The sequence below is a fragment of the Amphiprion ocellaris genome, chromosome 4 (genome assembly GCF_022539595.1).
Source record: "Amphiprion ocellaris isolate individual 3 ecotype Okinawa chromosome 4, ASM2253959v1, whole genome shotgun sequence".
NCBI lineage: Eukaryota > Metazoa > Chordata > Actinopteri > Pomacentridae > Amphiprion > Amphiprion ocellaris.
The window spans coordinates 27,630,787-27,652,133 of record NC_072769.1 but is presented as its reverse complement, the minus strand read 5'-3'; the positions used below and the strand labels follow the sequence as shown (position 1 = coordinate 27,652,133).

Below are 21,347 nucleotides of genomic sequence, written 5' to 3'. Positions count from 1 at the left end.
CACACACACACACACACACTGCAGAATGTGAGCTTATTCAGGTCTTTGCTGTAATAAAGCCCCTAATCTGCCCATACACGCCATCAATGGAGACATTCCTCCTGCCTTACTCAACCCCACACACACACACACACACACACACACACACACACACACACACACACACACACACACACACACACACACACACACACACACACACACACACACACACACACAGCCATATTTCACCGTTTATTACCAACAGATCTGCATTACATGTGCTAAAAGTCATCCTTGGCCTAATAAAAATAAATCAGCTTTGATGCTTCCACCGTGTGACTAATCGGACCGCCTCATTTCTGCTGATGACAGTTAAAGCGGGCCGTGGAAATTGATTTGTGCGTCCGCCGCTGTCTTTGTTTCCCTTCATCTCTGGGAATTCCCCTCGTCCCCGCCTTTCCCTTCCGAGCCCCCTTTCTCCGGCCGAACCAATCGGAGCCCCCGCCTTTTGTGCTTCCTATTGCTCTGACGCCGTGGGTCAGCGGCGGGGGTCACGGGCTTGACATGTCGCTCACATCGGGGTCACGTTTCCTGGATGTCGGCGTGGAAGAGCTTTCACTGGTTCTGGTTGATCAGGTTGAGGGAAGTCAAAAGTTGTGACAAAAAAAGGCTGCTGTCAACACGAGTTTAAAGAGAAATGATGTTATATCGTGGTGTGTGTGTGTGTGTGTGTGTGTGTGTGTGTGTGTGTGTGTGTGTGTAGCTCGGTTCTGTCTGACTCGTTAATCCCTCCCTCCCCCATGTCTCTCCCCACTGTTTTCACACACACAGCTGTTTCCTGTTGAATGTGAGCGTATTTAAGAGAAACAGGGAGGAAGAGAGAGAGGTTCGGTTTTAAACTGCTGCTGAGAATCACTTTGATTCCACTTTGAACTTTTACACACCTTTTGTTTTGGCTTAAAATCTTAACTTTAGCCAGTTTGTATTAAGCGTCACGTTCAAGCACAGCAGAGCATTTTGCACAGGCCAAGACGAAAATCCTCCTGCACAAAGTTTCTCTCCTCTACAGCTCAGGAGACAACTTTGTCATTCTTATTTTAGTTTTGATATCCTCTGATTTGCTTCTCATATTTCTCTCCTAAAATTCACCAGGAGATGTAGGTGAGAAAGGAGGAGAACAATTAGCAACAGGAGTCAAATGTTTTATATTTCTATAAAATAAAGCTCATATACAGCTCACACTGAGAAAAAATGGATCCATTAGTTGAATTACCTCCTTTAAATCTCAAGTTTGATTCCTGTTGCTAATTGTTCTCCTCCTTCCTCACCTATATGAGAATTTTAGGAGAAAAATATGAGAATCATATGAGACAAAATCCAAACTAAAACAAAAATCACAATTTTGTCTCCTGAGTTATAAAGGAGCAAACTGTGAGCAGTAAGATTTTCCTCTGGCTGCTCGGTTCCACTCTTTTTCCAGCTCTATGAAAATCAATTAGCAGCCTCCTGGAACTTGCGTCAGCAGTGTAATCTGTTGCAGCGAAGATTGCCGTGCACTTAAACCACATTACTATGGAAGACTAATGGAGGTGCGCTGACAAATATTAATGCAGACACGATGTTCACTGTAAAGGATTACACAAGTTACAAGGGTTTGCTAATTGATTTTCATAACTTACAGAGTTGAAGTGAACTTAGCAGGAAACATGCATCCAAGACTATGAACTGGACAGCTTGTTGACAGCTAAAAAACTGTTAGCAAGCTTTCTGATTCAAGTTAAAACTTGAAAAGGCATGGATATGTCCGGCAAACAAGCTGAATGACTGAAACCCAGTGCACTTATGTTTCACTGCAATATAAAGTCCTGCACTTCTACAGAAACAGCACAATCATAGCTAGAATTAGAGCTCTTTTAACTAGTTTAACGAATTTATAATGCCGTCTGTCATAAAAAGGAAAAAAAATTAAAGTTGAATTTCTTTCAGTAAGTACATTTTACAAATTTGAAAAGTCCCTAAATTTTAGTCACAAAAGTTGGCTGCACCAGAGTCGCTTATAGATATGCATTAAGGAACGCACAATGTTTTTTTTTTCTTTTACAGAATCAGTCTTTTTTAAAACTGGAGCATGTTCAGTGAAGCAATTTTGATGAAATATAACCAATTTTAAGCTTGGATTTGGAGAATTTTACCGATGCGATGGCAAATCAGAGTAGGTGAGGGGTCATCGGACAGAAATCTGGTGAAGGTTTCTGCTTATACAGTTGATAAATGGTGTAATTTTGCTCATGTGGAGAAAACAACTTGCCTTTCAAACCGGTTGGTGGCTTTTGGGGTTCAGAGCTTCTACAGGTGATAAATGGTGTAATCTTGCTCATGGACGTTGACAGTCTGGAAACAAAAATGATTCTGATCATTTTTAGACAGCTAGAAAACAATGGAGCATGCTGTGGGAATTTGCCTATAATCCAGTTTATTATATGCATTTCTCATGCCTACAAATAAAGTCCACCGTCTCAGATTATTCCCCTCCCTTTTCTGTGGAAACTGGTGGCATGTGGAAGTCACTTTCTACTTCATGAACATATCAGTATGCTGGTAGATTTTATTCATTTTTGTTCAAGCTGTAAATAAGTCAGTGGTATATTATCACCTGATGAAGTTGTCGAGCCAAACAAACAAGCAAATTCTGCAAATCCAGTCAACACGTTAAAAGTAATTTGAATTTTCATAGCTCTGTTTTGGTCTCCACCAGCTCCTGACGTAAATATCTGTTTGTTTAGTGGCTAAATCCTCCTGTTAACTTTGTGGGCAGGTTGTGTAAATAAGTTTATTAGAACTTTGTAACTGAGAACAAGAAAGTTGATGAAAATGGAGTTTGAAGGCTGCTAAATGAAAACAAAGAAGAAAAAACAGGATGCTGACAAAGAGTGTGTGGTGGCACTTTTCAGATCACACATAACCACTTGAACCATTGGTAATAGCAAAATATTGATTTAGATTTTAGAGTTTTCAGTCATAAGTCACGTCAGGCTCTGTGGATAAAACATGGTTTATATTATCACAATGATCCAATTTTGTCAGTTGAGTCCCTTCAGTTTATGATCCTGTTATAAATTCAGAATACTGCCCGTCCATACAGTGTCCTTTACAGAGACATAATGGGACTAATGTGATTAGGGCGGGTTACATGTTTTCTGCCTTTGTTGCATCGATCGATGCATTTATAAATCAATGAGCACAGTGAGAATTAAATAAGGAAGAAATACAAGAAATGACATTGTTATAATAATCAGATTAGCGCTGTAATCCGACTGTTTTGATCTTTTAAGTCTGGTTAGTGTATAATAAGAGGACTGCAGCTGTAATAGACTTTTTTCCTTCTCGTCTGCAGAGCGAGTCGGTCAAATACTTCCTGGATAACTTGGATCGGATCGGGCAACTGGTGAGTCACTGACTGCTCAGATCTTACTTTGTGTTTCTTCACCCCTTTCAACTTGCAAAAAAAAATGTTTATCTTCTCTTTTCAGAACTATATTCCAAGCAAGCAAGACATTTTGTTTGCAAGGAAGGCGACTAAGGGGATCGTCGAGCACGACTTTGTCATTAAAAAGATTCCCTTCAAGATGGTGGACGTTGGAGGCCAAAGGTCCCAGAGGCAGAAGTGGTTCCAGTGTTTCGATGGCATCACATCGATACTGTTTATGGTGTCTTCGTCAGAGTACGACCAGGTACCGGCATTCTCAACACATTTCCGACTGTGCAGTAGAAATTATGCAGAAATGTTTATCAGTGAGACTTTTTGAATAACTGGAAAGGACCAGAAAGCTCAGAGAGAAGTTTACACAAAGCTCTTTTTGTTTAAACTCACCAAACATGATTGTTAACGGTCAAACCAACAGTCATATGACGATGGCCAGATCCTTCTGTGGTTAGATAAAACCCCTAAAAACAGAAGAGTAACGCTGAGTCTGTGTGATTCCAGGTGTTGATGGAGGATCGCAGGACAAACCGTCTGGTGGAGAGCATGAACATTTTCGAGACCATCGTCAACAACAAGCTCTTTCTTAACGTGTCCATCATCCTCTTTCTCAACAAAACAGACCTGCTGGTGGAAAAGATTCGCACAGTGGACATCCGCAAGAACTTTCCCGAGTTCAGAGGAGACCCTCGCAGGCTAGAGGACGTACAGGTATGCAGATGGCTTTAATGTTGCTGCATTATGATGCATTGGTTGCCAGTTTTCAACTTGCATGTTTGTTTGTCAAGACATTGGTTGGCATCTGAAACATCGACAACCAGTCTGAGAAATCAGACAATTTTTGTGACCGAATAGCTGAGAAGCAACCAGGAACGAAGCAGAAGTTTATACTTCTTTCTCAGGGTTTTTTTTTTCTATTTTTACACAGCTGCAAGCTCACAGCACTAATTCATTCATGCAGAGTCTGTACCTAAATGTACAACAGTTCATTTTTATACAGTTCTACAGTTTCATTTAGCAGACACCTTTATCCAAAGTGGCCTACACCTGAGTAGAAACAACACAAGCAAGGATCTAGTCAGGAGAACACAACCTGGATAAGAGCTATAAAACAATAAATGTATAAATCATTATACAATTATTATTTTTCACCCCCTTTCAAATCATTTGATGGATATACAAACTATAAAGTTTTACACAGAGCCATGGACAGTATATAGAGATGGATGAACTCTCCGCAACATTTTTGTGCCAGTCTGTAAACTTTATTTCTGCTTTAAAATTGCACATTTGAACATGAGGATTAAGAGCTTACATGAAGTGGACATTTGAGGAACTGTCCAGAGTCTTTGGCATAAATTTATTTAAAAAAAACAATGCTTTGAGGGGAGAGATTGAAAATTTGAAGAAACTTCTTCTGTTGCATTATGGGTTGTTTGTAGCCTTATGGCCAGTTCTTCCTTTCCGCATGTACGCAGACCAAAGTGAACTTTAAAAGTGGATGTAGTTGTTTTCATAAGTCAGTGCTCAATGTCTGCACAGACAGTTGCATTGAACCGACTGAGGCTGTGACACCATAACTATTCCTGAGGTGTGTCAAGCACAGTGGATAAACATTGCACAGTATTTCTGGAGAACTTCTTTCCACTGTGTTTGGACTCCGCTGATAGAAAGCTCCTCTAAAGTCCGGCAGCTACTATTTGAATTACAACTAATTTAATGATTAATTATTGAAGTGTGGATGACGGAAAATCTACGTTCGTCTCCTTTGAGCACCATTTGTTTTCTTCGTGCTTTCAGTGTAGACAAAATTTCACTGGACGTCCACAAATATAAACTGGCCTTTGAAGTTCTCAGTTTAGCCAGTTTGTTAAAGTCCTGGAAGAGTTTGTCTGGAGGAAATAACCACTGATGAGGGAGAAGGAGTCAAAATTGTCTCAGAAACAGACCAGCCAGAGAAAATTCTTCCTCCAAGAGCTTGAGGCTGGTGTTAGACATTACACATTTCCACAAGGGTCCACTCGAACACTGTTGATGGTAATTTAATCTTTCTGTCCAAGTCCATGAGAGTCTGCTGTAGACATCTGCATGCCGCCCAAACACAAGAACAGGACAGCACATGCTTGGCAGGAATGTGCATGCCTGAAATATGTAGTTGTTGAACTTTTTGGCATGTATAGCAGAGTAGAAAGCAGTATAATAAAAACAACTATGTGTCTATGATGTCCACGGCTGTCTGTGTGTGAGTAGAATCAATGCTTAGGAGGAAAGTGGAAGCATTTCCTACTTTCTGTGAAAGCATTTCAGGTTTCATTTCATGAGAGAAAAAGTGCCAATGAGTGGCTATCATCTCCTTTCCAAAACCAGCTTGTTAGAAAAGGAGGTGTCATGTTGTATTTGAGGAAACAACAAACACCTACTCCAGGTCTCACTGTTCCTCCTCTGCTTCTTCCAGGCCTTTCTGGTGCAGTCGTTTAGTCGGAAGAGGAGAAACCGGGGGAAGCCACTTTTCCACCACTTCACCACAGCGGTAGACACAGAAAACATCCGCTTCGTCTTTCACGCCGTGAAGGACACCATCCTGCAGGAAAACCTCAAAGACATCATGTTGCAATGACCTTAGCGCCGCAGACAAACAGCTTCTTTGACTCTAACTGTGAGACCAGCCATGAACCCAGGCCTGGAGGACTTCGGAGAAGGTCTGACACTACAGCCTGTGAGCTGATATTAACACTGACCTGTGGAACAGTCAGTCGAGCCATTCAGAGTGGATCTAACTGAACTCTTAACCTGTTGAGCCGTGAAGTGACTGTAGACCTGTGGAAACCCTGCGTTTAGCTTGTATAAATGTGTGAACGCTGGAAATACAGTCAGCTGCTCCTCCGCACACAGGCTCAGAAATGTATAAACATGTAGAGGAAAGCACCAACTACATGACATGAGCACTGAAAGTGTTGTTGTTTCTCTTGTGTACATAAGACTAATGACAACCCTGTCGCTAAACCGAGTCACACTGCTGCCTGTCGAAATGAGAAGCTGGAGGGAAAGAGTGCAAAGGCAGGAAGAAAGGCAGAAGATTTAGAGTGAGCTGAAAAATGCCTTGTCTTAAAGTCCACGTGACGGAGGGAGAGGGGTGAGGGTTTGGGCCCTCGCTGGTCATATGCTGTGTTATGTGATAAGGTTGCACAAGTGTTCCTGTCAATGAACTTCAACAGAGGAAGAGACGAAGCCCTTTTCTTACCCTCCCTGTTCTCTCCTGTTCTATCTCTTCCTTCTTCTTCTTCCTCCTCTAGTGTTTATTCTCATGTCCCTGCCATCGCACAAGACATGAACATCTGCAGATGACAAGTCTTATCCCATCCGACTCCTCTCACAATAGTCGGATTGTTCGTCTGCTGCAGAATCAGTAGACGTCAAATGAGCGCTTTAAAGAAAAACATGCAGCTCCTGGTCTTATATGAATTATGGCTCATCTCTATCTTTAGGCCTTTCTTCCTTCTTCCACTCTTCCCTCCAGAATCCCAGAAGATGCACCACAACAGCCTAGATGTAACCTGAGGCATACTATGTATTTACAAGAAGGCTTTGGTGTGTGGTTACACTGCATGTTCCTGTCATTTTGTCCCGTAAACATGAAGGGAACAGCAGAAAATGACAGGGTTGAACTGTAAATGACCTTTTCCCCGCGTTTCTGGCGGCCATGTTGGACTTCTGTAGCAGTCAGGGTGGAAAGCCTTACTCCGAAAAACAGCAAAACAAAAACAAGGAATCTGAACAAGCCAGACTGAACAAAACCACAAAGAAGTTAGATGTTTTGTTTTTTTATTACTGATGGATAATTTCCTTCTAAATGTCCTGGAAAGAATTGTAGTTTAACACTATAATGAAAACAGCAAAGTCCATTAAGGAACTGCTCCATTTACAGCCATTTGTTCATTTTTGAAAATAAGATTTTCTCTTTATTTTTAATAATACGTTTATCTGAAGACATTTCAAACTTCCTGCATTCTGCCTAAAAAACTCAATATTTGCTGTGTCCAGCTTCTCTATTCTGTTTGCAAATTAAATATGTTTAAGTTTCCAACTAAGAAGCAAATACTTTAAAGATTTTTGCCATTTTAAAACTGCACTGGTCGATATATTTTATATTAACAGCAGAATATAATACCATAATACAATGGTTTTAGTGTCTTTCAGGTCACGTTTTTGTTTTATAGTCTGCAACTCTACCAGTTTGGTACAACTTTCTCATGGCCTTGTTTAAAGCTGCTTTCAGCACAAAAGCCCCAAAAACCAACTATTTACCCAATACCAAACTGCTGACAGACAAATTAGCTTAGGGACCACAGCTGCAAATTAGCATGATGCTATAAACTGGTAATATCCAGAAAGTAGTGCCATTTGAGCCATTTAAAAAAAAATAATAATAATAATGTTGTATTTAGGAGCTAAAGAGCCAGATATTTGCTCTTTGGGATTGATTCTCACCAGAATCTAATGTTCCCCACAGCTGGAACAGTCTTAGCGTCTTTCAGGTCACTGTTTTTGTTTTATAGTTTGTAATTTTACCTGTTTGCTACAGCCTTGTTCCCAGCTGTTTTTAGCATAACAGCCCCAAAAAACAAGTATTTGCCCAACATCAGACAAATTTAGCAACTAGCTGTTTAGATCACAGGTGCTAATTAGATGAAGCTATGAACTAATATTGTCGAGAAAATAGCGACATTTGAGCCCTTTTAAAAATAAATAATATATTTTTTTTAAAATAATGGCATATTTAGAAGCTAAAGAGCCAGATATTTATTCAAGAGTTGGTGGAGACCAAAAACAGCTGAAAGAGAGCGAATATTAGATTAACATAGATGTAAATCAATAAAAATGGTGCTCTCCAACACATTTGTAAACTTTACAATATGATCATGTTTCCATGTTGTGTTTGCAGCTGGTGGCCAAAAAAGAAACCAATAATTAACAGATTAGTCGCTATTTGCAGCCTTGTTTATGTCTGCTTCACCAGTGAGAGTTAATGTAGCATAAATAAAAAGACCGTCGCTATGGTTTTCTTGCAGTTTACCATCCTCTGTGCACTGATTTACAACTGTGGTTAACCTGCTGACCAGAACTACGTCTGAGTGTTTTCTGTTATGTGATTTTAATGGATACCTGCCAGCCAACCAGAAACATCCACTAATCCCATGCACTTTCCTAGAAATCATTTACTTCCTTATATGTTCACGAGCAGAGAAATGAATCAGAGCGGAGTGAAACAAAAATGTTGATTCGATTCTAAACATTTTGCCTGATTTGCATTTTGGTACGCAGCAGCAGCAGCAGCAGCAGCAGCGGCTCGTCCCACCCTGAGTTTTAAGTCCATATGGCCTTGAGGGGAATGAGGCGAACCATGAACGCTTCCACACGCCTTCATAAGACTGTATTTAACCGTGTTATTTGTATGTGCTCATCGTGACACGCTGAGCTTCCTGTATATAGAATACTGTAAGTATTTGACTGACACTGTGTGTACACTTTACACTACCAACACCACTCTGTCTAACAGTATCACTGTAACTGTAACTGGTATGTTGCTGTAACGTTTTTCGTTGACTAACCTACTTTTTCCACTCACACAAATTTTTTTTTTTTATTATTATTTGTAAAGTCTCGTCATTGCACTGGATGGAAAACGTCTGGGGGAAGAAGAAGGCAGCGAAACAAATAAACAGACTTTGAAAAGCGACCAGAGGATGAAGAGAGGGAGGTCTTCTGCTTTTTGTTTTTTGTTTCGTGGTGCCTCAGCTCTGTGCTCTGTGGTGCCGTTTGCTGACATTCTATTTATTTTTTTTCTCCGTGTGGGCGTCTGTGTGCGTTTGAGTGTGTATATGTGGCAAAGCAAGAGGTTGAGACCCTCCGAGCTGGAAAGTGAAGCGTGGTTGAAACATTTTAGCAGAGGATTTTTTGAAAAGTGTTATTCAAATATGTTTTTCTTATGTCCTGGGGCTGCTTAATCAGTATTTATGAACACGAGAAGCTCTCTAGCAGAGAGTTGAAGTTCCTGATATCATAAGTGAGAGCCCTCATTCCACATAATGTAACATGAAGCTCATCAGCCGGAGCTATCAGACCACTGGGCATGAGAGTAAAGCTGAAGTCGGGCGATATCTCAGTTACCCAGCAGAGTCTGACCTTTGCTTTGGCTTTTAATCAGAGGAGCTCCGCTACATAACAGGCTGCATGTCTCAGGAGACAGGGAGGGAGCCCAGAAACAACCAGAGCAGAGTTCTAGTGTTGTTTCAGAAATCGCTGGTTAACGTGGATTCATTTACTCAGGAAGCGAGCAGAATGTAATTCAAGGAGTCATGTGACGGCCGACGGGATCCCACCAAAAAGCACAGGAATGACCTTGTGAGCGGCTCAGACTGGTGGGGGAGGGACGCACAAAGGGAGGAAGAGGGAATACAAGAAAAAGTAAGAGGATAGAGGGAGGGAGGCGGGGGAGAGGAGGAGGAGGTCATGTTTCCTCTGCTGAGCCCACTTCCTGTCCCGATCCCAAAATGGAGTAAGAGCGGCGTCCCTCGGCCCGTTTCGATCGGCCCCCTCCTCCCACGCAAACACACATCAGAGAAACCCAAACCGGCCTCCTGTTGATCCGACAAAGGAGATGAGAGGAAAAAGCAGGGAGCAGACAAACCTATCCCCCAGTGGTCTCTGAAACATAAGGAAGCGTTCGTTTACAGAGACACCGAGGCGCAGGACATTTTGTCCTCAAGTTGCACTTCAACATGCGTGTTTCATCTGGAGCCTGCAGACTGTCTGTGTGTTTCTGGGTTAAATGCGTTAAACCGTATATTATGTTCAATGCAGGACAGACTAACCAAAGTTTGATATTGAAAAAACAAAACAGAAGGGAATGACAATTTGGCTTCTCCTAAACTGTAAAATAATTAACATTTATTTTAATTGTTTTTACATATAGATTTTTTTAATTTACAGTAATTTTACAATTCATCTCTATTTTGTTGAACTACAAATAATAAACTAGCAAAATCACAGAAAAAATAACCCATAATTACTTTAAACAATTTACATTTATTTTACAATTTTCCCTATTTTTGATAAACTACAGACAACTAATAAAATCACAGAAAATAATTACCTAGAAATTACATATGTGTGTGTGTGTATTACAATTTACAGTTATTTTACCATTTTTAGCTTATTTTCTGAAACTACAGATAATAAGTAAAATCACAGGAAGAAATTACCTGTTTTTTTTTTAACAATTTACACTTATGTTTCCGATTTTTGTTACACTATTGAAATTAACTAGTAACATGCAAATACAGTTTCTCTACTTATCTACTTTTTTGACAACCTGGCATTTGTGAATTTGTCACCCTGTCGTTTTGTCAGTTAAGTGAACGACATGAGCCAAGCATTTGTTTATAGAAAAGCAACAAAGCAAACGGGAGGCAGCCATTTTTTCTTTTCCCACTTTGTACATTTAACGTCAAACTTCCCACTTCTGCAAATTATGGTTCATTTAGAGGAGAATAACTGACAAAGCACAGTGTTTAGCTTGAGATTGTCAGGTCACTACTGTACCTTCTTGAGACTCAACAATACGATTTCAAAAGAGTAATATGGCGATGCTCCCGGAGAGTAGTTCATGAATCAATGGGTCATAGTGGCCAATCCATGTAGACCAAGGGTGTCAAACATACGGCCTGTGGGCCAAAGCTGGCCCGCCAGAGCATCCAATCCAGCCCACAGGACATCTTTGCAAAGGGTAAAAAGTAGAAGACACTAACTGCAAACTGTAAATCTGAAAAAATAAATTTTTTAATAATTGCTAGATCTTGACAAGTTTTTGTTTTGATCATAAAGTAAAATATTATATCGTTCCGTTCCATATACCTGCGACTGAATATTTTGTGCCTTTGTAAATATTTTGTGATCTGTAAGTTGTAAGGTGTAAATGATAAACTGAGGCATAACATTGCTGAAATTGAATTTATTTTTCTTAAGAAATGTCAGGTTGTTCATAATGTTTTTTAAAAATCATTTTCAGAATATTTACTCTCTTGCACAAAAACAAAGGGCTAAATTTGGAGTTGTGGGTATTTATAGGTTTTATGCTCAGATTTTACTGGTCCTGTATGTGGCCCCTGAACTAAAATGAGTTTGACACCCCTGATCTAGACTATAGCAATGCCATGGTAACCATAAAATACTGCCCAGAAGACCATAACAACCACTTAGTGATACCCTAGCTACCAGTAAGAACACTTTATATCAATGAACAACCACCTGTAAACACACAATAAGCCAATGAACGCATCCTCCTGAATGTCCTACAACCAGAATTGTGAAAAAATATTCCAGCAACACCTTTGCAACCCAGCTAGTGGTAATTTGAATGAATCTATCCAAACCTCCTTGCAGCCACGTGGCAACCACCCAGCAACGACCTCAGCATCATTAAAGCAACAGCTCACATCGCTTTGCTTAGTCAGCAAGACCACATAAATGAAAAGATTCCTATTAGCGTTCTGCTGCTCAGGTTATGCTTTAGTACAGAAAAGTGAAACTCTCCAAGAGCTGTTGAAGAGTCTACGAGTGCCATCACACACATTTATCTGCAATGTGAAGTTGGTCTCATGACTCCGGTTAAGCAGATGTTTCCCTCGGGCTGATTTGATTGGACCTACAGTCTCTGATATTTAATAACGTTGAGCATTCCCTCAGTTGCTGCCTCTGAATCATACCATGAAACATAAACAACCAGCGGTTCATTAGCCCATGATTTGGCCGTGACACATTGCTGCTCCTCAGGCCGTCGCGTCATTTAACCACTTCTGTTTTAGTTCACACTGACACTGGAATTAGCAGACGTCTGACGTCTTATCTTCTCTACAGGAAGTGTTTCCCAGCACGGATTATTAATCAGGGGAAGATTAACGCACAACTGGTAGGCAACTTTAAACTGTTGCTTTACAGATCTCAAATTACTGAAGCAGTTTAGAATTGAATATCCCACCATTTGTTCTATTACTAAGAAAAGGTCTTAGAGAGAGATGTCTCAGGCAGATGTCTCCCTCTGTGGGTTTAAAAGATGTAATGCAACAGTTTCCTACATTTTTTAAAACCCCCATCTTTTATCTTACAACTCAAAATAAACAAAAACACACCTGCGTGGTCTTCTGTACCTGCTGACATTTAAGAATGGTACATAACTACAGCACATCGATTCACACGTGCACAAAAATGACATTCTCCCACCAGCATTAACGACCAACTTCAAAGACAGAAATGTCTGGAGGCCGTCCTGGCTTTTTGGAAATGTCAAAAAAAAAAGCATTGTAATCTGTGAGAAAACCATTTCTTTAGTACTGAAGCCTCAGAATTAAAGATTTTAGTGTGACTCTACTACCAGACGAACCTCAGGAGTTGCAAACGATTTAAGCTGAACATGCAAGGTGATTTCAGTGGATCCAAAAGATGCTTCCATTGTAGAAAACAAACAGCTTGAAGTCAAATGTCAGTGAATTTATTAAATCTTACTTGAGTGGATGCTTCTGTGCTGGCAGGAGAAAACTGTTGAACACAAATGTTTATGTAACTGGTTGAGATACTGTTTTCAGGTCCTTCATAACAAACCTTCAAATATTGCTTTCTCCTGCTCATACAGTTTGTTGCAGCATGAATTATGAAAAATAAAGTTGACACCAACTTGTGCTAAGATTTAAGATCGTGAGTTAGAATTCATCTTTACTTCTTTGGTTTCTTTTTTCTGCATTTACAAACTGAAGACAATACTTGATTCGCTTCATTATTTGGCACACCCAAAGCCTTAATTTAATTCACTCATTCCCAAAACAAAAAAGTACAAAAGTTCAACTCATTCATTCTGCAGCAGAGTTATAAACAACCCAGCATCCAGTAGCTACAGGGAGAGAATTTAGTGGAGTTTTATGGAGCTCAAACTCAACATTTAGCAGCAGTAATACAGAGAAACAGAACTGCAGCTCAATTAAACAATAAAAAATTGTCCGTATGTGTCTATAAGTTCAATCTGTCATTCTTACATCACCACCCACTCACTCTGGTCATAAATCAGACTTTCCCAGCATATGCACGCTGCCCACATTTTAACTGTGACGCCTTTAGTGGGTAACACGGCCGAGTACAGTCGGTGTTCAGCTACAAACACACACCGAATACAAACAAACTGCAGGTCAATATCTCAGAGTCTTTCTGCAGAAGAGCTAAAAGAAGCAGCAGGAACCAGGAGAGGAGCGAACTGTTTAAACTAACTGGTTTGATTCAGCCTCCTAGCACAAGTTCTGGGAACAGCAACACGAGCTTACATCATTATTAAACCAGCTGCGTTACCTACAGTGCTGCGACAAAGTCCCTACATGTTTTTCATATTTTAAAGTCCATATCGACTGAACATGAGATCGGAGCAGCGTTGTGAATGACACAAGATGGCTGCTTTACAATTATTTGGATGTACATTATGTGTTTAGACAAACTGTGGCAGAACATTTAAAATGTTTCCACTGATTTATCATTTATTATTTTTAATAACAATTCAATTCCTATTTTATTTAGTTTTGTTTCCCTACAACAAAACCAGACCGAAGCGGCACTCCAGAGGCCTCAGAAAGGGAGTGTTCATTAAAATATATGGTTTAAAACATTATTAATACAAATGTATGCAGCCTGTGGAGGAGTACAAAATAAAATACAATAAAATTAATTTATAAACAACCCAAGGCATACTAAAACTTTTTCACAGCACTGTAACTTCTTCCCTAATAACAGTATGGGCTTTACAAAAGCAATAACAGGGTACTGTCAGGGATTTTTTTTTTTTTTTTTTACTTGTCTGTGTGCCATGGAGTGCAGAGTGCAGAGTCATGTGCGAGCTACTTGGAAGTAGGGGGCAGATAGTAGGGGTGAAACAGTCTCTCGTGGGAGCAGATGTGCAGAGCAGCGTGAGTGTGCATCAGCAGTCGTGGAAACCGTGAGGTGAAATAGCTGACGAAGCCTTCGGGCAGCTCACCGAGAGTCTCCTGCACCTCCGGCGGCAACTCGTGGTAGTGATGCTTCTGTAATATTCAGGACGCCGAAATGCAAAACCACATTAGGCTGGTTGAATATAAACCAAACAGATTTAGTGCAAACACACAGACTGACCTTATTCCTCATGGCTCTCAGCAGGTCTCTAACTGAGTTTCCTTTATATGTCCTGAATCGCCTCAAGTCTGGAGACCACATGGGGGAAAATGTTACCACAGATTCTGAATGTGTTGTTGTCCTGCACAGGTGTAAACTGTTATGTGGTTTTGCATGCGTACCTGTCTGTAGAGGAACAGAGATATGCATCCTCCAGTTGGTTCGGACCACTGCTCTTCCTGCAGTTTCCAGTCTGACCACAATCAGACTTTCTGCCGGCTCCTTCTCTATGCGATCACTCACATCCTTTGAACACACGCACACACAAAAATATGAGAGTCTACAGGCAGAGATGTGAAGCTAAGCAGAAAGAAACTCAGGTAAGTATTTGCCACTCAGCCACTCCAGAACCTTGATTTAGTTCTTTCTGAGCCCCTCAGAGGTGGACTTGTTAGTGTACTTTGGGTCATTGTCTTGCTGCATTTTATAATTTATTTTTTCTTTATTTGATAGGGACAGTGCACATTAATGAACGTCTATTTAGACAACAATGAACGTAAATATTCTGGATTGTAGCAACAATGCTAATTAACATCCGCAGGCCCTAGGCAGACAGAAAAAAAAACAAGAAACAAAAACAGAAAAAAGACATGAATGATACATAGGATAATGAGTAATAAGTCACAATAAAAACACATTGCAAAAAGTACACAAAGAAAACATAACAGTGAAACAAACAATAAAACATAGGACAACAGATCACACACAAAGAAATTAAGCATTGTGTGTGTAAACCATTAGTGTTGAGCTTTAGGTCATGAACTGATGGTGGATTTTCTCCAGGAGGATTTTCTGATAGAGAGCAGAATTCATGGCTCCATCAGTGATGACAAGTCATCCAGGTCCTCCAACCATCACACTACCACCAACATGTTTCACTGCTGGTATCATGTTCTTCTTGTGGAATGCAGTATTAGCTTTACACCAGATGTAACGGATCCATGTCTTCCACAAAGTTCCACCTTTGACTCATCAGTCCACAGGATGTTATCCCAGAAGTCTTGGAACTCATCCAGATATTATAAATACCAGACAAACCTTTATGTTCTTTATGGTCAGTAGTGGTTTGATCCCTCTTGGTCTTTGATCCACTCCTGGGAAGGTTCACCACTGTTCCATGTTTCTCCATGTGTGGATAATGTCTCTCACTGAGGTTCTCTGGAGTCCCAGAGCCTCATCAATGGCTTTGTAACCCTCCAGACTGATAAATGTCAATGACTTTGTTTCTCATCTGTTCTGGAATCTCTTTAGAACGTGGCATCATGTGCTGCTTTTTCAGACCCTTTAGCTGCTTCACAATGATAGACAGGTTCTATTTAGTGATGTTTAGATTCAACAAGCCTGGCAGTAATCATGTGAGTGTGGATGGTGAAACTGAACCCAACTGTTGAATGAATTTGACCATTTGGTAGATTGGTACCTAAGGGGGCAATTACTTTTTCACATAGAGCAAGATGGGCTGGACAGTATTTTTCCTTCAATAAATAAAATCATCACCTAAAAACTGCATTTAGTATTTTCTTGGGTTATCTTTGACTTACATTAAAATTAGTTTGATGATCTGGAACACTTAAGTGTGACAAATATGCAAAAATATTAGATTTCTGGATACTTTTGTACAGCACTGTATAAAGTTGTATCTTCGTGTATCTGGGAACAAATGAGCACAGAGAAGTGAGTGAACACACCTGGAAAAAGAGAAGCTGCTTCTCAGGGCTCCAGAAGAACGGATGTTTGAGGACACAGGCAGTGGAGGGCCGAGACTCTGCCTCAGCGCTGATCATCTGCTCAATCAGATCCTGTGCTATGACGTCATCTGACAGGAGAGAGGTACAAACGCTGATTTCAGGCGAGTCATTTCACTTGAGGTGTGATTTGTTTTGAGCTCTCATTACATCATCGGGGGATTTTACTGCGACTGTTCACAGATATTTGTTTAACTAGTTTTAATTCTTGCAGCTGAACAGAACACCCTCACCATGTATATCCTCCATAAAATGTGAGAGTGAATATTCTCCTGACAAGATGTTGACCTGTCGTCTCAATGCATCTCCAAAAGGGTGCTGCCCCCTGCTGACCACGTAGTAAAACACACAGCCTGCAGAGAACACGTCCACTGCTGCTGTCTGGAAATAGGAGAGACTGAATCATTTCAAACTCAGAGGACAGTTTGAACATTTCAATGGATTTCAGGGCTTGGTCGCAGAAAATGGTCGCACAGACAAGAAAAGGTCAGAAAAACTTGGCTGTAGCTGCAGGTTGACCTGGTTTATCATCTATCAAACTCTTTGTGTGACGTGTGATGTGTGTGCATCCTACCGGTTTGTTTCCAGGTGTATCTCGCAGCACCTCTGGAGCAATCCACCCTTCAGTTCCAGGTATTCCGGACCGCAGGGAGAAGCTGCTCCGGCCATCTGGGATCTTCTTACAGAGGCCGAAGTCTGAGATGAGAGCTCGGACTCGACCCAGAGCGCTGGGACTGGAGAGGAGGATGTTTCTGGGCTTCAGGTCACGATGGACTGGATGAAGAAAGGTCGGAAGGCGGGTGGGCAGCGAGAAGGTAAAGAATAGAAAAGTGTTTCAAAAACTGCCATCTATTACAGATTTAAGGAATTTGGCGTGCATGCATCTGTCTGAGTGTATCACACACCTATATTGAGTGAGTGGAGGTGTGAGAGGCCACACATGGTCTGTTCCAGCAGAGTTATGGGACTCAGCTCAGAAAAGCACGACGGATCCTCCACATACTGCGAAGAATACAGACAAACGATAACAAACACTTGGATAAACTGAGTTTACACTGAAGGCTGAGATGCTAATAATGAGGCCATGCAGTGTCGACCTGTTGCAGGGTTGCAGCACAAAGCTCGATGGCGATGTAGGTGAAGAGGCGGTCCCTCTCTGTGCAGAAATATCGGATGACGTTGGGGTGTGTGTCGGACTCTCGGAGAAGCTGAACTTCTCGCTCTGCTACCTCAAAACACTCCGGCAGGATTCGCTTCACAGCCACATGGCGGCCGTCAAATTTACCCCTGAAAACCCCCCCAAAAATCCCAACATATTAGGCACAGATATGGATGCATGTGGTACGAAATAGAGTTCATCTTATCAGCCCTTCATCCACTCCAAAGCAAATTTGGATTGTGGTTTTCTGTTCTCTGTTTATAATTCATAAGGTCTGTACTTTACTATGTTACTCGCTGTGAGATGACAAATGCTGTGAATTTGTGCGATATAAATAAAGTTGAGTTTAATCTAATTCAATTAATGCAAGATGCAGTGACCTCAGATTTGTGTTTTTTGGTAGCTTTGATAAGGTTTGCATTTATTCCCGTTAACTTCTTCATGTGTTTAGTTAAATTCAATGTCATTAATTAACTAGATGAAAGTCATCCCCAGTCTCACTTGACTGGTCGAGGCAGACGGCTGCCTTCCCTGAGCCTGGTTCTGTCGCAAGTTGTTATTTTGTTCCCTCCAACCGTCGCTCATAGGGAATCCAACGATAGCTTTGGATTGTTGAGCTCTCTGCTCTCCGTTTAAAATTCATGTTAAAACTCATGTTGACTGCTGTGAGATGACAATGACATATATTGTGAATTTGTGCTATATAAATAAAACTGAACTGAATCTTAGAATTCCAGAGGTCTGTCGCCAAACAGTCAAACTAGCGAATATCTGCTGTATAATTGAAACCTTTAAGTTCGTTGTGAGTGCTAACAATTTTTCAGAGCATATCATGTGTTTGGTGTAATTTTCTACCTGTCGCCGCTGATATTAATTCTTTTCACTTGAGAGAATGAAGTCTTTTGTCACAGCAGTCACTCTGACACGTCACTGTACAAAAATAATAATTATTAATGAATTATGGCAGATTTGCTATTGCGCACGTTGGTTCACTTGGAGCCATAACAATGTCATTACACTTGTACTAGCTGCTGTGACAAAACAAACCGACCTCAACATTGATTATCCATCATAGTAACCATTCAGTCACACGCATACTACTCTAAAATTTAAATAAGCATTATGTGGACTACAGAAAGATTGTGCAGCTCATTCTTTATGGAGGAATGCTCTTTTAAGCAGTCTTCTGAAGCCCCAGTGTCTAAAACCTGACATCAGCTGTCAGCCCAAAGCAGCCGTTCCAATTGTTGTAACCCTGAGACATTGTGTTAGTATATTTGCACACCAATAGACACTGTGGACCCATGAACCTCTCTGATTGGCTGAGTGAATGACTGAGCTACACTCACGGCTCAACAAAGCACCTTCCAGTGCAAGGAGTTGTAGATTATAAATACAGCAGCAAGGTACAGGATGAAAAATAAGGGCACCATTTCATTCTCGTCATGTTTTTAGCTTCAATTCCAGCTTTAAAAAGTCACATCCACCATTTTCTAAACTAGACTATAGTGTATTTGACCCAGTGCAATATTGAAGTTGCTAACATCTATGTAACTATTAGTATGTCTTAGTTTATGCGTATCCTTACAAGTAGTTGCACGGAGCTAGCATCTGCATAGACCATCTTCCTTGATGGATACAATACAGTGTTGCACGTTCTCAGTAACTCGACTCGCTGTTTGACGGTTTCTCTTCCACTCCCTATTAATTTGTTTGGTTTGGTGCTTAATGTGAACAAGCCAACGGACTGGAAGTGGATGTGGAGAGAGTGTGGGACTGGCTGGTTCTAGTTTTACAGCTACAAGTTAAACAGATGGCTTAGGGTCGCTCCTGCAGACACTCCTTTCTCCACCTCCAGTCAGCCAACCAGCTGTGGTTTACACCTTTGTAAAACACTGTAAATAGCATCACACGGTTATCTATAGCAGCGCCGAGCTCTGTGGGGGTGGGTCACATTTTTCTGTTTGATTTCTTCTCTTCCACTTACAGAGCATGTAACTTTAGCTTGGGTATATTCTGTTTTTGGTATTAGCCTACTGTGAATCTGTGATGTCCTTTGATAATTGCGCAAATTAAACACTGAGTGCTGTAATTGTTGTTGGTTGTGCTTGGGAGCTGAGAGGAGCAAACAGGTAGTGTGAGTTCCTCTCTAATACACTGTATTATTGTACACTGCTAGGAAAAAAGTATATGCCTCCCTTCAGAAATCTTCTAGTTTTGCATATTTGTCACACTTAAATGTTCCCGATCATCAAATTAATTTCAATATTAGATAAAGACAACCCAAGAACAGACAACGCTGTTTTTAGATGATGATTTTAACCCCTTGAAGTCCATTGTCGTGAATTCGCAACATACCGCTTTCATTCAGACTGCAGCTGAGATAGCATATGCATTCCCCCAATACCGGTTTGTGCATATTCAAAACGTACTTTGGAACCTTTTGCAAGCACTGGTTTCTCATAGGACCAGTCGGAGTAGGACCTAGTTATTATATATCTCTTATTATTATATATCTATGTATCTATGTTCTAGGTGTAATTGATAAATTAACAATCTCTTATTTTAGCATCTGCTGGAAAGCAAAAAAACACAAAAGTTTTTATTTAATTGTAAATAAATTCAGGAGTCAAGGGGGTAATTTTTGAAGGGACAATGCTGTCCAGCCCGTCTTGCTCTACATGAAAAAGTAATTGCCCCCTTGGCTACTAATCATTTTGGTAGCTAAGGCCCAAATGACCAAACTCATTTATCAGTTGGGTTCAGTTTCACCATCCACACTCACATATGATTACTGCCAGGCTTGTTGAATCTAAACATCACTAAACAGAACCTGTCTATCATTGTGAAGCAGCTAAAGGGTCTGAAAAAGCAGCACATGCTGCCACGTTCTAAAGAGATTCAAGAACAGATGAGAAACAAAGTCGTTGACATTCATCAGTCTGGAGGGTTACGAAGCCATTTCTGAAGCTCTGGGACTCCAGAGAACCACAGTGAGAGACATTATCCACAGATGGAGAAACATGGAACAGTGGTGAACCTTCCCTGGAGTGGATCAAAGACCAACATTTCTCCAAGAGCATCAACATCTAATCCAGGAGGTCATAAAAGAACCAAACATCTAAAGATCTGCAGACCTCACTGGCCTCAGTTAAGGTCCGTCTACATGATTCCACAGTAAGGAAGACTCTGGGAGGAAACGGATCCATGGGAGAGTTAAAGGATCAAACTACTACTGACTGTTGGCTCAAAAAGAATTAAATTAAGGACAGTTCATGCTGGAAAACCATCTGATGTGACTGAATTAAAACTATTCTGCAGAGGAGTGGACCACAATTCTTCCATGTTGATGTAAAAGACTGATCACAAGCTGGAACAAACATTTAACTGCAGTTGTTGCTGCCCAGGGGTCAACCAGTTAGTGGGTTCAGGGAAGCAATTACTTTTACACATATGGGTGATGGAGGTTTTCAATTAATCTTTCATAAATAATCATTTAAAAACTGCATTTTTCTAATATTCAATAAATATAAATATTAGTTTGATGATTTGGAACATTTAAGTGTGAGAAATATGTAAAAATAGAAGATTTCTGTAGGGGGGCAATTACATTTGCATGGCACTGTATGTCGGGCAGGGTTTTCTGGATGGTAGGAAATCATTTTTATAATATGCTATAGGAATATTTTTCACAAAAATATTAACTATATGTGTTTTCCACAAAATATCCAAAACATGC

General features: G+C 40.6%; 2 protein-coding genes across 2 annotated transcripts in view; one reads left to right on the top strand and one right to left on the bottom strand.

Moving 5' to 3' along the window:
* The window catches only part of gna12a (guanine nucleotide binding protein (G protein) alpha 12a), a 34,181-nt gene extending 24,981 nt beyond the window's left edge, over positions 1-9,200 (top strand). The window contains exons 3-6 of the mRNA XM_023286792.3: positions 3,377-3,427; positions 3,513-3,713; positions 3,968-4,174; positions 5,919-9,200. Of these exons, the coding sequence (XP_023142560.1) occupies positions 3,377-3,427; positions 3,513-3,713; positions 3,968-4,174; positions 5,919-6,080 (621 nt within the window). The 3' untranslated portion in view covers positions 6,081-9,200. The remainder of the gene's footprint in view (positions 1-3,376; positions 3,428-3,512; positions 3,714-3,967; positions 4,175-5,918) is intronic.
* Positions 9,201-12,994: 3,794 nt separating this feature from the next.
* The window catches only part of ern2 (endoplasmic reticulum to nucleus signaling 2), a 33,229-nt gene continuing 24,876 nt past the window's right edge, over positions 12,995-21,347 (bottom strand). The window contains exons 17-24 of the mRNA XM_023286790.3: positions 17,547-17,736; positions 17,355-17,451; positions 17,024-17,223; positions 16,683-16,830; positions 16,393-16,520; positions 14,827-14,950; positions 14,666-14,733; positions 12,995-14,577 (exon numbers count right to left, since the gene is read on the bottom strand). Coding sequence (XP_023142558.2) covers positions 14,395-14,577; positions 14,666-14,733; positions 14,827-14,950; positions 16,393-16,520; positions 16,683-16,830; positions 17,024-17,223; positions 17,355-17,451; positions 17,547-17,736 — 1,138 coding nt within the window. The 3' untranslated portion in view covers positions 12,995-14,394. The remainder of the gene's footprint in view (positions 14,578-14,665; positions 14,734-14,826; positions 14,951-16,392; positions 16,521-16,682; positions 16,831-17,023; positions 17,224-17,354; positions 17,452-17,546; positions 17,737-21,347) is intronic.